The 16015-nt window shown below is 35.3% G+C and overlaps 1 protein-coding gene across 1 annotated transcript; it reads left to right on the forward strand.

Annotated features, from left to right (window-relative positions):
- The first annotated feature begins 14262 nt into the window (after positions 1-14262).
- LOC113750575 lies at positions 14263-15057 on the forward strand. The gene is made up of 2 exons (XM_027294537.1): positions 14263-14658; positions 14788-15057. The coding sequence occupies exons 1-2, from the start codon at positions 14263-14265 to the stop codon at positions 15055-15057; spliced, it is 666 nt and encodes a 221-aa protein (XP_027150338.1).
- Positions 15058-16015: the final 958 nt, after the last annotated feature.

Raw genomic sequence — 16015 nt, forward strand, 5'->3', positions numbered from 1 at the left:
TTTTGCCTCCTACTTATTCATGTATATTTATATTTAGCTGTGTACACAAATTATTAACTGACAAACATTTTTGTTCCATGAATCCATATGTCTAAGTGGGCATATTTTCTGTTTATCCCAACGCGCGCAGCGCGTTTTATGCCTCCTAGTCTAATATTATCAGTGATCAATCATCGATGGATTCATGTTGCTGGCAATCCTACGTTTCGAACTATGGGTCTGTTTGGTTGGAAGTAAAATGTTTTCCTTAGGAAAATATTTTCCGTGGAAGTAATTTTCCATGAAAATCATTTCCCTTTCATCATTTTCAGGTGTTTGGTTAGCTTATTGAAAATATTTTTTTACTTCATTTTTCTGGTGTTTGTTTAACTTTTGAAATATATTCACTTTTATCTCTATCTTAACTTTCTGCACATTATAACTACATACTTCTTCCCATGCAAAATAAGAAAATTTATCTCATTGTTTAACTTTAAAAAATCTTGGAGAAATGTATATATGAATAAAAAAATATCTCCTTAAGCAATAAACAAATTGATGGCCATTTAGTGTCAAATATCAATCACATGCAATGCTTATTATGACATATATCTTGTACTCTCATTGCTAAAAGTTTCTCTAGAAAAAGAATGTCCCTATTATACATAATTAATTACTAGCATAGGATGAGCAGGATGAGGTTTTTTTTTATTTTGAATATACTAGGGGGAGGGTTGGGTTGGGTTGGGTGGTAGGGGGGAGGGAGTGTAAGGAAGAGATCTTAGGTTCGAATCCTCCTATTTACATTAAAAAAAAAAAAGAACATACTACAAGATGTTTTCAGTAAGTTTGGAACATGCTACAGGCAGGATGCATGCATTTCGGAAAACAACTTCAGTAAGTTTGGAAGGGAAGTTGTTTTCCATAAGATGAGTGAAAATATTTTACATAGAAAAATATTTTCAGTAACTTTTGCGCAACCAAACACGGGAAATTAAGAAAATATTTTCCTGGAAAACATTTTCACCCGAAACAAACGGACCCTATATGTAGTGCAAATTCGGTGTTTGGGTTACAATGGTTTCCAGTGCAATCGCGCGGTATGCAAGTTTTAAATGCCTATATTTAGCTAATCACAAAATAATTTATAAAGCTTTGTAATAAAGAAATAAGAACAGAAGTACTGTTTATTTGGAAAGTGGGCTGCGACCCTACTAAAGTAATCTTTTTAATCCCCTAATCATCTCATGATTTATTAAGTTAATTATTTTCAACTATACGCAAAGGTTAACCAGGGGGCATGCACCGCCCTCCAAGTCCTTGAAATTCATGATATTCTTTAAAATTTTCAACATTTCCTGTATAAGTCAAACTTTTTAGTCTCACAACAATATTCGCAAGATTTTATATTGATTATAGAGTTTATCTGTACATGAATTTCACCTCTCATAACTTTTTTCTAGTTCCTTCGCCTGACTATATGTACTCTCTCTCTCTCTCCCTCTCTCCCTCCCTCTCTGCCCTTTTTTTTCGGTCCAATTTCGCGTTTTTAACCGAACCTGTCAAAGCTGAGAAGGGGTTGTCAGGCGCCACTCCATAAGTTCGAAGATGTACTATGGTGAGGAGGGAACAGGCTCCACAGCGGATCGAGCGATCCTAAGATAAGAAAACAGAAGTGACATCAGGGGATCTCAACACAAAAAAAAAGGTCATGCGTTTGATAATTTAAGCAAGGTCTATGATTTCACTACACATCTGATTTTGTGTAAGAAATCACGTGCAATTTTTTGTTCTTAAAGATGTATATCTTTAAGTTGTTTTTTGTACACTTACTATATGTATCTTTAAAATATATCAAAATTCTCTCTGTACTTTTTTTTTGGGAATCAATCGTCAACTTTTACTCCATTCTTACTCTAACTTATATTAGAGTAGAGCTCAACTGGGTCAAAGAAGATTAGAGGAAAAAGATCCCATCTTTATATCAAAGGGTGTACTATTACATACCTTTTGGATTTTACCTGATTTTATTTCAAGTGCAAAAATTTAAACTCGTGATTTGTAGCTAAACTTGCATCTTATATTTCACATGCCAACTCGTCTAAGGGGAGTTAGTTAGATTCTCTGTGTACTTGATACAACTCAAGTTTATGAAGCATCTATGCACTAACGAAAAGTGTATTTTTTAAAATTTTGGAATAAAAGCAATTCAAAATTAATAAGAAAAGCATCTGCGCCAACCAAAAGCGTATATTGTTAGCAACAGGGTTTCCATTTCCAGAATAAATTCCCCTGAAAACAATTCATCCTTTTTCTACTTTTGATCTCTATTGTCTTAAAAAACAGCTATTAAGTTTCAAAATTTTTTCCAAGTAATTTTTGGATCAAGGATCTCATGAGTTAAGTTTTGTTCAGTTCAAACTAGTTAATGCAATTCTTATATCTTTTAGTATAGACTCCTACAATTTGAGCATAAATTTAAATTTGTCAACTTATGTAAAAAGGTTGGTCATTTATTAATTGAATGAGTATTACACGAACTATATCAAATGTATTAAGTATTACACGAACTAGTTTGAACTGGAATCGTCAGGCCTCTGGACTATAATTTTCCATCTCTTATGTCTACTAGACGTTAATATTGCCAGGTATCATAATCAAAATTCAAACAAGTTACTCATAAATGACAAAAAAAAAAAAGAATTTCAACAAGCTTGGGTGCCTAAGATTCCGACTAATAAAAAATTATATAAGATTCGAATTGATCAAAGATTAAAGGGTAGGTCTTAGTGACAAAAATAATTAATAAATAATATGCTAAGTTTCGCACGTTCATGGACGACGAAATAGAGTTTTATTTCGTAAGACAAATCATCTGTACAAATTCGAGCTATAGAAATGGCGGGTAGAGTCTCATTTTTTTTTTTATCCTCTTTTGGCAAAAGAAAAATAATATTTGACCTTCGTGAATGGCACTGCGACACCCCAGTCCTGCGTGCTCTTACAATAATGATTGTTCTGCTTTAAGAAAATGTGTAGAACGGCTTGCTCAGTCAAGAATGATATGCTTTATATTTTATTTTCTCAATTGAGGTATCTGGTAGCAATTCTTTCCGCTCTAACCGATTCAATTCACCAAAATATCTGCAAACAGGTCTCATTCCAGTGACAAAATGCTCTGTTAATCTGGATTTAGATTTAATTGCTTGGAAAATATTTGTATTTAGACATAGCAACACAGCTTGTGCCACGTGTCCTTAAATTTTTTTTTTTGGTTTTCCCCTATTTGTGGGTAATTGTCAGGAGTGCTCAACTTGCATCCTTTCAAGTTATAGCCTGAATTAGGGATGTACTCGAGCCAAGTCGAGCTCGACTCGACCTATATGTAACTAGACTCGAGCTCGGCTCGAGTTCGATCGACCCTAAAAATCGCAACTCGAGGCTTGACTCGAGAAAATTCTTTTAAACTCAAGACTCGACTCGATAAGGCTCGACAAGCCTTATTAAGTCGAGTCTAATCAAACTTTTTGACTCAACTCAAAAAATGTACACTTGTAAATTCAGTATAAATTATACCCATAACAATCATTTTATAATTATAATACATATATATTATTTAAATTATATATATATTAATTAAATATATTTGCTTGTCGAGCCACAAGCCGCAAATTCCTGACTTGAACTTGACTCGAAAGTATATTCGAGTAGCTCGAGACACGGCTCGAACTCGATTTGACCGAATTCAAGCCAAGTCGTTGACCAAGCTACTCGCGAGCTACTCGATAGTGGCTCGACTCGCTTACATCCCTAGCCTGAATTCTTCACTGCTTTCTTCACACCACCGCCCCCAAAAAAACCCCACCTCCTAACTGGCGTAAACATGAGGGCAAACCCTGTATATTCTCAAATATCAACGGAATAAATATCTAGAAAAAGAATTGTCCTTGTATTATTTTCTGTCTCGTGCTTCCTAGCTCTGCCAAAGTTCTTTGTCCCTGCATACTTAAATGCACAAAAACTCACTTACAGCAGACTTATGGATGCATATTTGGACATGGGACTTTACATTCACTAGAGAGCTTAATGGTGGGGATTGCTTAATCTGAAATTGTATGGATAATATTAATTGTGAGACATAATTTTCAATTCAGGTCAAATTTGTTGTGTTTTAGTATTTTGGTGTCTTAGAATGTATATTTGTGGTCTTAGTAATTATATCTATTCTGTTAAGCCATACGTTGTCCTGTGCAAATTTTGGCTGACAATTGCGGAAACCCTCTCCGATATGGCTGTGCCGATGCAGTGTGCATAATGGAGAGATCAAAAATGAATTAGGTCTAAAATCTGAGAGATTCAAAAGCTACTTTTGTTAAATTAAAAGAAAAAGAAAATCATGAGCTGCTATGCGATACATACACATATGAATATTTTAGGTTACATATTGACTCATTTTTATTTTTCCACTAAATAAACTATGTTTTTTATTTTATTGTTTTTAGCATGTGAGGATTGGGAGTTAATTTTTTTAATTTTAATTTTTTTAATAAGGGAGGAATGAAAATTTAAGAATCTCGAGGAAGAAAAGGATATTTGAACCCAAAAACATTAATTCCTGTGGCTTTAACTCAAACCACTAAGACTATGTATTCCAATTTATTGCTTTTGTTCTAATGCAACAAAATACTGCTGAGGATATGCCAGTGGTCGAGGGTCTTACTTCCTTGTGCCCAAGTGACTTCTGATTTTTAAATCTTCATTTTCCCCTATTCCTATTTTCCTTCCGTTCTATCCTCTTTCGCAAAGAATTTAAAAAGAAAATGAAAAGCATAGAAAACAAAGAAAAGATGAGATGACGAGGGAACGATAATGTAAGATTTATTTATACACTTGTCATATAGAAAATGGAAAACGGCAAATATTTGATTTGAGAGGAGGAAGAAAGAGGGAATAAAGTAAATAGTGAATATTCTAACTGTGGTGTGCTTTGTATCAGCGAATGAAATTAGACTGGAGAATGTAAATGTGCCCTAAATATATCCCTTTTTTTAATCACTTAGTGTATTAAAGAATGTGCCTGGAAATAGGAGTGCATGAAATGGACCAGCTCCGTATGGATTAAGTGTTTTTAGAGTTGTTTTTCAAAAATTTTACTGTAGTGATGTATATGGAAATCTTTTATTGTAGATAGTTAGATGTTTCCAAGGGTGTTTTATTGGGGGTGCTTTTGGACCAGCTCCGTATTAATCACTTAGTGTATTAAAGAATGTGCTTGGAAATAGGAGTGCATGAAATGGACCAGCTCCGTATGGATTAAGTGTTTTTAGAGTTGTTTTTCAAAAATTTTACCGTAGTGATGTATATGGAAATCTTTTATTGTAGATAGTTAGATGTTTCCAAGGGTGTTTTATTGGGGGTGCTTTTGGCGGTGTATTTTGTGATATTTTTAGAATTTAAAATTTTAGAGGGCCATTTTTCAAATTTTGAAAAAACTTCACTTCCACCTACCACCCACCACCACCAACCCTCCCCTCCTCTACCACCACCATCGGTCTCCTCCTCACTCTTTCCCTCCCTTCTCTCCAACCTCCTCCTCTCCCTCCCCCTCCCTCTCTCCTCCACTCCTTTCCCCACACTCCACTGCCCCTCCCTGCCTCATTTCTAGTCGCATTGGTAGCGCGATCAGATCTGGTCACAAGTAGAGCTTCTTTGGTCCCCTCAGCATAGTGATGGGGTGTGAGAGGGGGAGAAGGAGAGAGCAGAGGAAAAGGGAGGAGGGAGTAGGGGAAGAGAGAGAGAGAGAGAGAAGAAAAGGAGGATGGTGGCCGACGGCGGTGGTGACTGCCAGCAGTGGTGGGTGTTGGTGGCTAATGACAAGTGTGGTGTGTGAAAGAAAAAAGAGGGTGAGGATATATTTTATTTTATTTTAGTGCATTTGAGTGTGTTTTTGAAGTTGTTTTAGAACTTACTGTAAACTTGAATTACAAGAACAATTTTTCGAGAAACAATGAAAATCCATACATCTACTTGTTTTACAATTGTTGATATTGCTACAGAGAAAAATCACCTTAAATACATTAAAACTTGATTTTCTTACTTTTTGAAACTCTTGTTCTTCTTTCCCTTCTTGTCAAATCTATAGTCATAGGATTAAAATTACAATCCACTATTGTAAGATTCTATTAGTAAATGTACATGAGATTAACAATTCACGCATTAAAATTACTCATTCTTGATTTTACTTTATCGTAGACCATATTTTTAAATTATTCCTAAATTGTTGATGTAGAATTTTTTTTATGTGAACATATCTAAATTCAAGACATCATCATTCCATGCGAAGTTGAAAATTTTCCCACTTTTTTATTCACGTGAGTCATGAATTTAGATCAACCAGCGTTAAAAACTGTTCACATTATTGCAAATTGGCCGACCCAAAAAGAAAAAAAGTAATCCATAAAAATATAAGTGATGAGAGTGTAACTCACATATTTGAGAAACTTAACTCGTATTAGATTAGAGGTAAAATAACCATTGTCATGTCTCGAAATAGACTTAGTCAGTTGTACCAAAGCGCTCAACTCCTAATCTATTATATAATTTGATTCTCTGGCAATATCATTGGGTGTCAAATAGTTCTCTCTGCATCATGTGAAAGTATCTTTAAGTAAATTAATATACTGCGCCTTATCGTCATACTTGTGTGACTATCAATCATGCACTAAATTATGTGGAGGACCCATCCTGGAATAACTTAGGCTTGAATTCGAACATATTCCAGTGAAAAGGGGGGGAAAAAAAGAAAAGCAAAAAATGGAGAAGTGGTAAAGATTAGGGAAAAAGAAGAGAAAACAACAAAATCTTATGTTTGGCATTCGGTCTATTCCTTTACTTAGCTAAGTGGAAGTCTAAAAGAACAATTCTAACTTCTTCAAGAAATATTCATATTATGTGTCAGAATTTTCAGATTTTTAGTGTTAACTACCGAATACTTATATCGCAATACTTGGAGCATCGCAAATTATTTGGTATTGAAAAAGAAGAGGTAGACAACCCCGTCATTTGTTGGTATGATACTGCAGTAACTTTGAAGATAAGCCTTACTGTCGCGCCCCAGATAAAAAATAAAAAGTGTTCATGAAAATGAATTTTTTGATTTAATTTTGATTTGGGAAATGAGTTTTTGATTTGAGTGAAAAATGAGTTTTGATTTATTTTGAGTGAAAATGAGTTTTTGATTTTTAGAAAGTAAAGAAAAAAATGGGCCTAAATGGGACTTAAAGTGCGACGATTTTGATCAAAAAATAATAGTTTAAAAAGGGTTTTTAATAAAAATTAGGAGTTGGCACTTGGTATGGAGTTAAGGTGTACCAAGTCACCTAAAATGAATTTTAAACAAAAAAAAGTAGAGAAAACCCTTTTTAAATGACTCCAAGTCTTCGAAAATCAGAGAAAAGGAGTCGGGAGTCACATTTAAAGAAAGGAAAGGCAATGATGAAATCGAAGACACCCTTTCAACCTAACCAAGGTTAATTGCGTGATTTAGTCAAAAAATTTTCTTATTTTTAATCTAAAAATTTATCACATTTGAATGTTACTATATGAATACGAAAACCTAAACCTAATGTATATTGAGAGGGTCGGAATATCTCTTCAAATCTTAATTGGTGCAAATCACATTAATTGTGATGCCCCAAGTTGACTTTTTGAAAAGGTCACGAATATGCAAAAATATGAGACTCTAAGAAAAGAAAGGAAAATAATAATATACAAATATACATGACCTAAAGGAATGCATCATAACGGGTGCGAGGAACTAATACTCGTGACTTTAATTTTCCCTTTAATAGAGGGAATACGAGCGTGCTAAGGCTAGAAAGCCAAACTCGTTCATATCTTATATTCGAGGGGTATTTCTCCTATCTAATCAAACAAATGATCTAAACTAGCTCTAACTTTTCTTAAATGAAATGCAAGTCTAATGTCATGATTCACACATAGGGATAAGGAATATACGTATAAGGGAAATATAGGATAAGGGATATATATAAATAAGAGGAATGTCATGCAAAATGAAAAAAACCTTAAAAAATAGAAAATATACATGAAAATGGAGTGGTTTGTCACATACAAACACGATCTAACGTTTGGATGGTTTTTAAGGGTCTAGCGTTGGACTAACCCATGTCTATACATTCTCACTAGTATTGGACTAGTGAGAAAGCGGGAAAGAGGACCACAACTAGCGTTGGACTAGTGTGAAATCGAAGAAAGGGGCCACAATTAGCGTTGGACTAGCGTGGCGATGTCATGCATTTATTATAATCGAATAAAACATATAATAAAGCAAATAAACACGTAAATCACATAAAACACATAGTACATAAGCATGATATCTAGATGCAAGACCCTAGGAAAGCAAGTAACACGTAAACACACAAACATGCAAAACACACAAAGCAAATAAAGTAAATAAATCCCTAACTATTACATTTGGGGGGCCCTAACTACAATCTAAAGGGGGAAAGAATTAAATAAAATGAAATAATAACCAAACTATTACAATTATGGCATTTAATGCCTCTTAAATAACCGAAATTAAATTAAAATAAATATACAAAAAATAAACAAAATGAATAAAGAAATAAATGATATAATAAAACACATTCAGAAAGGCATGCAATTACACACATAAAATCACATAGGAGCACATAGGATCAAATAAAATAAAAATAAAGGATAGAGTATACCTCCCTTGAATTGGTGATCTAAGGAAATGAAAATTTTCTTATTTACCCTTCAAAACAAATAAAAAGGTCAAGACATCACTTTAGTTAACAAATAATCACATGAAATGGAAATAAAACACGAATTTGAATTAATCAAAGCATTCAAGTAAACAAACCATATTCAACAAATTAAACAAACGAAAACCCAATTGAAAGAATTAAAGGAGTTTGAGGGGTCAAATCACTATTATTACAAATATTAAGGGTTTAAAAATAAAATAAAATTAAGGGCTTAAGATGAAGCCTACCAAGATCAAATGCTAGCTTCACAAGATGAATGAAAATCCATTTGTTATGATTAAACAACAAAATTACCCAAAATTCCTAATTATTTAAATAAAACCAAATCAAAACTGTAAATCTATTAAAAATTGTAAGCCTAATGTTACAAATAATGTACTCAAAGATCATATTAAAACATGCCAAAAGCAATTAAGATTTTGAAGTGACAAAATTGATCATGCTTCGGGCCGTAGTGAAACAACGAGAAACTTGAGGGGTTAGAATGCAGTTATTTGAAAGTTATTTCATGCAAACCCACGAAGATGCTCCTTCTTCGCAGGTTTCTTTCTTCTGCAACTTCAGCATATGCATGAAACATTTATGAACTCCAATGAAACATGTAGATCCATCAACTAATCCCAGAAACTCAACCCAACAAAAGACCATGCAATGACACAAAATTTAAGATTCAAAATCCCCCCTTCCAAGCCAGAACTTTTTAATCCAACTTTACTGACGAAAACAAGTAATGCACAAACCAAAAAGAAGATAGGAACCCAGCTGCCGCCTGTGGCAAGCATAATTGCTATCACCATGAGGAGCAAATATCCCAGGTAAAGGGTGGCTAAAACAGGTCCACTCTGTTGGAGTGTATGCCCTAAAACAATGTATTTGTTTTATTTTATGCATTCCTTATTATATGTTTTGTATTTTAATAACTTCTTATTTATCTGTTAAATATTAGTTATAACCGATAAAGTCCTTAGAATATTTACTGATGTGATGGTAGTCACAAGAGTTGGTGACCATGAGATATCAATCGCATTTATAGTAATATTCTTAGAATTCCCTAGTTATAGTACTAATGAAATAAGACATCTTTAGTACGGTAAAACTAGTACACAGTTAGCCTCTGATTAAGGTAATTAGTGGTTGTTCTCATCAACCATGGTATGAAGATATCTAGGCTAATGTGTAGATGATTTGAAGAGTTCAAATGCATTGGAGTGATCTGTTTAGAGATCCCGTTAGGATATCTATCTAGTGCCAATGGTGTATCTCTAGTGAAAAATTGTGTAAGTGATCCTACGACTTGAGATCACCATAGTATCTTGAGTGTGAATCACTACATTTTGACTCTAATTACTTGTTACTCTTCATGAGTACCTTAAAGTGTAGAAGTTGGATGTAGTGTGAAGCACGTAAAGAAAATGGGTGATCAAGATAGAATTTACCACTCTGATAGAAGGAGTTGATATCCGGATGGCCACTAGTAGAAAATTAACCCTAAAGTCGACTATTAGATAAATTGAAGAATGTCTTCAATTTAACCTAATTCAGGGTAAATTTCGGGAACTAGAAAAACTTAATTAGTCATCAGGGAATTGGCACTTATTCCTCATTCCTGACTAATTGGATATCTTTGGTGAAAGGATAATAATTACACGGTAATTTTTCACGGAAAGGTTAGGTCAAATTCCCTTGACTAATTCCGAGGAATTGGGCAATCGCGATGTGTTGCTAGACACCGCTCGTGGTCTAGAATTATGGATTGATGTTTTATTATAAGTTATGATAAAATAAAGTCGTTTATTTTATCTAATTATTAAACCATAATTATTACCAATTTATTCGGGACCTATTGGGTCACACGCAATAGAGATTTAATCATGGATTAAAACTATGTAAATTATCGGGGTTTAATTTTAAAAGAAAATAAATCCCAGGCCTATTTGAGTAGATAAGAGTGAACGATTATCTCTTATCTGTCAGATAACTGATAGATAGAGTCTTGTGTGATGAGAAGTCTTATCGTTTGATTTTGAATCAGACAGCAAGACTCATCATTCTATCTTATTATCTCTCTCTCTCCTTTTAACTCCTAAGGGAGAGATAGAGGATGGGTTTTGAGGGTGAAGGTAACCAAAAAGGCAAAAGGGAGAGTCTGTGAGCGTCACATACTTCGAATAAGAGCAAGAAGGGCTAGCAACTTTTTCTTGCTCTTCAATACATAGTTCGTGAGACGACCCAGGGTTGCTCTAGCGTGGATATCAGTAGAGGCAGGACGGCTGGACTGCTCAAGGGCTGACCATCCTCAACAACACTACAGGGAGACGCCGCAAGGATTAAGGTAATCCTATAACCCTCCTTTTAATGCATCATACGTAAAATCTAGGGTGATTCCTGGATAGTTTTAGGGAAAAATTTTTATTTTTCCGCTGCATAGTGTCCCTAAAACCTAACAGTGGTATCAGAGCCATCCCTAAGAATTTTACGTATGATTTTAGGCAATTTTGGATTCATGGATTAATATTGCTAATTGGATTTAATTGAATATGCGGAATTATGGGAAATTTTTTTTTTTTTTGGTTTTTCAAAACAAAAAAAAAGGGGTTTTCTTACGAAGCTTTTGAAGCTATGTACGTCTTCTCTTATGGAAGCTCAGATGGAGCTGTTGTTGGATCGTAGGCGCTTGTTTTTTTTTTCTTTCCGTGGATTTGCTTCACCTGTGGATTTGAGTTGATCATTTGCAAAAGTTGCAGGATGATCATTGAGAAAGAAAAAAAAAATGAGTGCTGCGATATCGCAGCTGCAAGTTGCTCTCACCGGCCGTTGCTGCCAAATGAGCCATGGTAGCTCACCTTGGTAATGGAGGGAGGTTAAACCCCTCTTGGAAGCTGCTGGGTAGAGGAGCTATGAGCTCTGTGGGTTAAAATAGCAGCGGCCAACATCCGCAAGAAAAATTGCAGCATGGTGTAGCAACCGTGAAGTTGCGTCCTGTGACCACCTGGTGATGCCGCTGGGAGTTGCTGCCATTGATGGTCAATGGAGACCTCAGTGGTGGTGACTAAAGCAATGGTGGCCTGTGGTGGTTGCCGGTGCTGCTGGATAATGAAGTGCAGCAACAAGACAGGCGCAGCGGAAGCATGGTGTTGCAGTCGAGTGGTTGCTTCCAGTGATCACCTGGTGGCTGCCGCTAGGAGTTGCTGCCATTGGTGGTCAGTAGTGACCTCAGCGGTGGTGGCTTAAGCGGTGGTGGCCAGTGGTGGTTGCCGGAAGTGCTAGAAAACAAAAGCAGTAGTGTTTTAAGTAACTGGCTCTTTTGAGAATTTTGAAGTTTTTGAATTAATTTTTTTAATTGTTAAAAATGTGTTATGGGATCTATTATTCATATTTATTAGGTTGGGAATTGATTCACAATTAATTTGATTAATTGAAATTATTTTCCCAATTATTTTCCTAATTTAGTTAGGAATAAGAATGACCTAATAAAAATTAATTTTACCAAAATTTCTTGCATATGAACGGACCCAAAATTTGTTTGGGACCTTAGGAGTTAAATCCAATTAATCCATGAATTGAGATTGCTTGTTTACATGCTTTTCTTTTATTTAAAGTTGTTTAAATTGTGAGAATGCATGGTGGATGGTTGTGGATATAGTACGCAATATGATTGTGGTTTTCTTGAATGGTTATGATTATTCTTGATTTGAATGGTTGTAATTATTTTAAAATAGGGCCTGCGTGTCCTGCCTTTCTTATTTTATAATTGTAATTTCTTTCCTCGTCTAATATCCCTCCGAATGTATTTCGGAGTTTCTTCTATACTATTTGTAATGTGCAATAGATGGAAATAAATGATAGGAATTTGTATAATTAGTATAGAAATTGTAATTTTTGAAAAGCAGAAAGGAGGCATGCAACGACGAAGGGGTTCATCTCATATTTAGAGACCTTAGTAAATTGCTAATTTCCCTAGTGGCCGGGGAAATTAGTTTAGGTGTGATAGCCCCACCTCCCCCTAAGGCGAACCAAAGGATTCGGCCGACCGCCTGCCCAACTCTCGCCGGAACTCAGTCGATCACTTCAACCCTCAAACAAAACCAGAATAAACCCACAAGAATAAATATAACGACGATCCAAAACTTAAAGCAAAACTTATGTACATTACTATCTCAAAAGGGAGTACAAACATCGAATATACAAAGGTTCTCAATTCTGCATACATCCAGCCTGTGCCAAGCACTAGGGCGAGAACCATTACAAAAACAGAGATCTAGCTTAAGGGGAATGACAGGTGAATGAACGAACGAACGAACGAACGAATAGCTCCCTGTGAGCCCGTATCCTTTTAATGAATGTGTTATTATCGCTTTCCATTGTAAATGTTTCTTGAACTATTGATACTCTATGATTAATGTATTGGATTGATTGTTTGATTATGTGTTCGAAACCTCACTGAGCTTTTAACTCATTCCTTTAGTTTTGTTTTCCTTAGCAGGGGAAGGCGAGCCAGGGCGGGAGTTTTGTATAGACTAGCTTAGGCTAGATCTTTGTTTTTGTAATGGTTCTCGCCCTAGTACTTGGCACGGGTTGGATGTATGCAGAATTGAGAACCTTTGTATATTCGATGTTTGTACTCCCTTTTGAGATAGTAATGTACATAAGTTTTGCTTTAAGTTTTGGATCGTCGTTATATTTATTCTTGTGGGTTTATTCTGGTTTTGTTTGAGGGTTGAAGTGAACGACTGAATCCCAGCGAGAGCTGGGCAGGTGGTCCGCCGAACCCTTTGGTTCGCCTTAGGGGGAGGTGGGGCTGTCACATTAGGAATATCCACAACCATCCACGATTTAAATTCATGCTTATAAGTTTTGAAATGGTTATATGCATGTTTATTGATGAGACCAGACGAGCAATTTTTCCAAATTTTAATTATAAAATATTTTGGAAAAAGGAGACAAATCCCACAACTGCAATATTAAATCAATGAAATACCTTCCATCATTATAGTTTAAAACTAGAGTAGTTATTAAGTGCTAGCTTGTTGGGATTCACCCAAGACTGCCTTACTTACTACGTGTTTTTGCTATGAGAAATGTTCTCAAAGAATGATGGGTTTGATTTAACTAAAATTATGATTTGTTGGGATTCACTCAAAATCATTAATTTTAGAGGCAAGTGTTGGGTTGGTTCTTATAGATTTAAAGTCAAGAGTTGACGCCCAACTGATCTAGGAATTACAAATAAGTTGTAATTGGTGAACTACCTACCTTTCATAATTATTTTCGATTTGTTGGGATACACTCAAGATCGAAATAAATTAAGATGGGATCCTAGCCACTATGGAATTTTAAAAATTCCTGAATCAATTTAAGAGGGTAATTGATTTGAGAAATATAGTGGAAATAAAATCATAATTTTTGAAGTTTTTATGATTTTATTAAACAAAACATTTTTCTAACAAATTCTATCTTTTCATTTTGTTGTAGAATGAGTAACAATTTGAGTCTTCGTACCATTCTCACTGATTGCAAACTTAATGACACAAACTTTCTCGATTGGCATCGCAATGTCCTACTCGTTCTCACTCATGAAAAAATTGAATATGTACTTGATAGGCCTATGCCCCAGGAACCTGAACCAAATGCTCCTGCTACTGCTCGAAATGCTTATAAGAAACATAAGGATGACAATAGGGAAGCTTCATGTATCATGGTAGCTTCCATGACTCCTCAGTTTCAGCAGCAGCACATGAACATGGGGGCGTATGATATTGTACAACACCTGAGAGAGTTGTTTGAACAACAATCAAGGACGGTTAGATATGATACCTCTAAAGAATTATTCAGGTGCAAGATGGCAGAGGGAGCACCTGTTGCTCCGCATGTCTTAAAAATAATTGGGCTAATTGAAAAATTGACCGAATTAGGCTTTAAGATGGATTAGGAGCTGAATGTTGATTTAGTGCTCCAATCTCTGCCAGATTCTTTCTCACAGTTTGTTATGAACTATCAGATGAATAATCTGCAGCACACTTTGCCTCAATTGTTGAATGTGCTGAAAACTGCTGAGAAAGAAATCAAAAAGGGAAAAGGCTCTACTGGTGTGCTTGTCATTACTTCCTCTAAGAAGAGGAAGAGGCAAGAAAAGGGATTTAAGAAATCCAAAAACAAGCCCACCCAAAAGCCCAAAAAGGAAAGGCGGACCAGTCCAAAGCAACCTGCTTCCATTGTAATCAAACTGGACATTGGAAAAGGAACTGCAAGTCATACTTGGAGAGCCTGAAGCAAAAGAAGCTTGCTGAAGCTTCATCATCAGGTACATTTATGATTGAGATTAATGTGTCTACTTCCAAATCAGACTCTTGGGTATTAGATACCGGATGTGGTTCTCACATTTGCACATCTATGCAGGGTCTAAGGGATAGTAGAAAGTTGGGGAAAGGAGAAGTCACCCTACGTGTGGGCAATGGAGCAAAAGTTGCTGCTTTAGCTGTAGGGAATTATTATATCACTTTACCCAGTGGATTGATTTTAGAATTATTAAATTGTTATTGTGTTCCGGCACTTACTACAAACATCATTTCTATTTCCTGTTTGGATTTAAATGGGTTTCGGGTAACCCAGGAGAATAAATGTTGTTCTTTTTCTAAAAATGGTGTGTTTTATGGTTCTGGAAGTTGAAATAACGGTTTATATATTCTAGATCTTGATCATCAAATTCTCAATGTGAGTGGAAAAGGAATGAGAAAAAATAAACTAAATAAAACCTACCTCTGGCACTGTAGGCTTGGTCATGTAAATGAAAAACGCATCTCCAAGTTATACCAACATGGATACTTGAACTCATTTGATTATGAATCATATGATACATGCGAAGCTTGTTTACTTGGCAAAATGACCAAAATGCCCTTTAATAGAAAAGGGGAACGAGCCAGTGATTTACTTGGGCTAGTACATACTGATGTATGCGGACCAATGTCGATTACTGGTAGAGGTGGTTTTCCATACTTCATCACCTTCACAGATGACCATTCGAGATATGGTTACGTGTATTTAATGAAATACAAATCTGAATCCTTTGAAAAGTTTAAAGAATTCAAGAATGAAGTAGAAAAACAAACCAATAAAAGTATTAAGGTACTACGATCTGATCGTGGTGGAGAATACTTAAGTGACGAGTTTGGAGTTTATTTAAAGGATAATGGAATAGTTCCACAATGGACTCCTCCAGGCACACCACA

Source organism: Coffea eugenioides, chromosome 10 (assembly GCF_003713205.1).
Source record: "Coffea eugenioides isolate CCC68of chromosome 10, Ceug_1.0, whole genome shotgun sequence".
Taxonomy (NCBI): domain Eukaryota; kingdom Viridiplantae; phylum Streptophyta; class Magnoliopsida; order Gentianales; family Rubiaceae; genus Coffea; species Coffea eugenioides.

Coding starts and splice junctions, on each gene's coding strand:
- LOC113750575 (XM_027294537.1), top strand. CDS start 14,263: ATGAGTAACAATTTGAGTCTTCGTACCATTCTCACTGATTGCAAACTT. Junction 14,659..14,787: donor GAGCACCTGTTGCTCCGCAT/GTCTTAAAAATA, acceptor ATGAACTATCAG/ATGAATAATCTGCAGCACAC.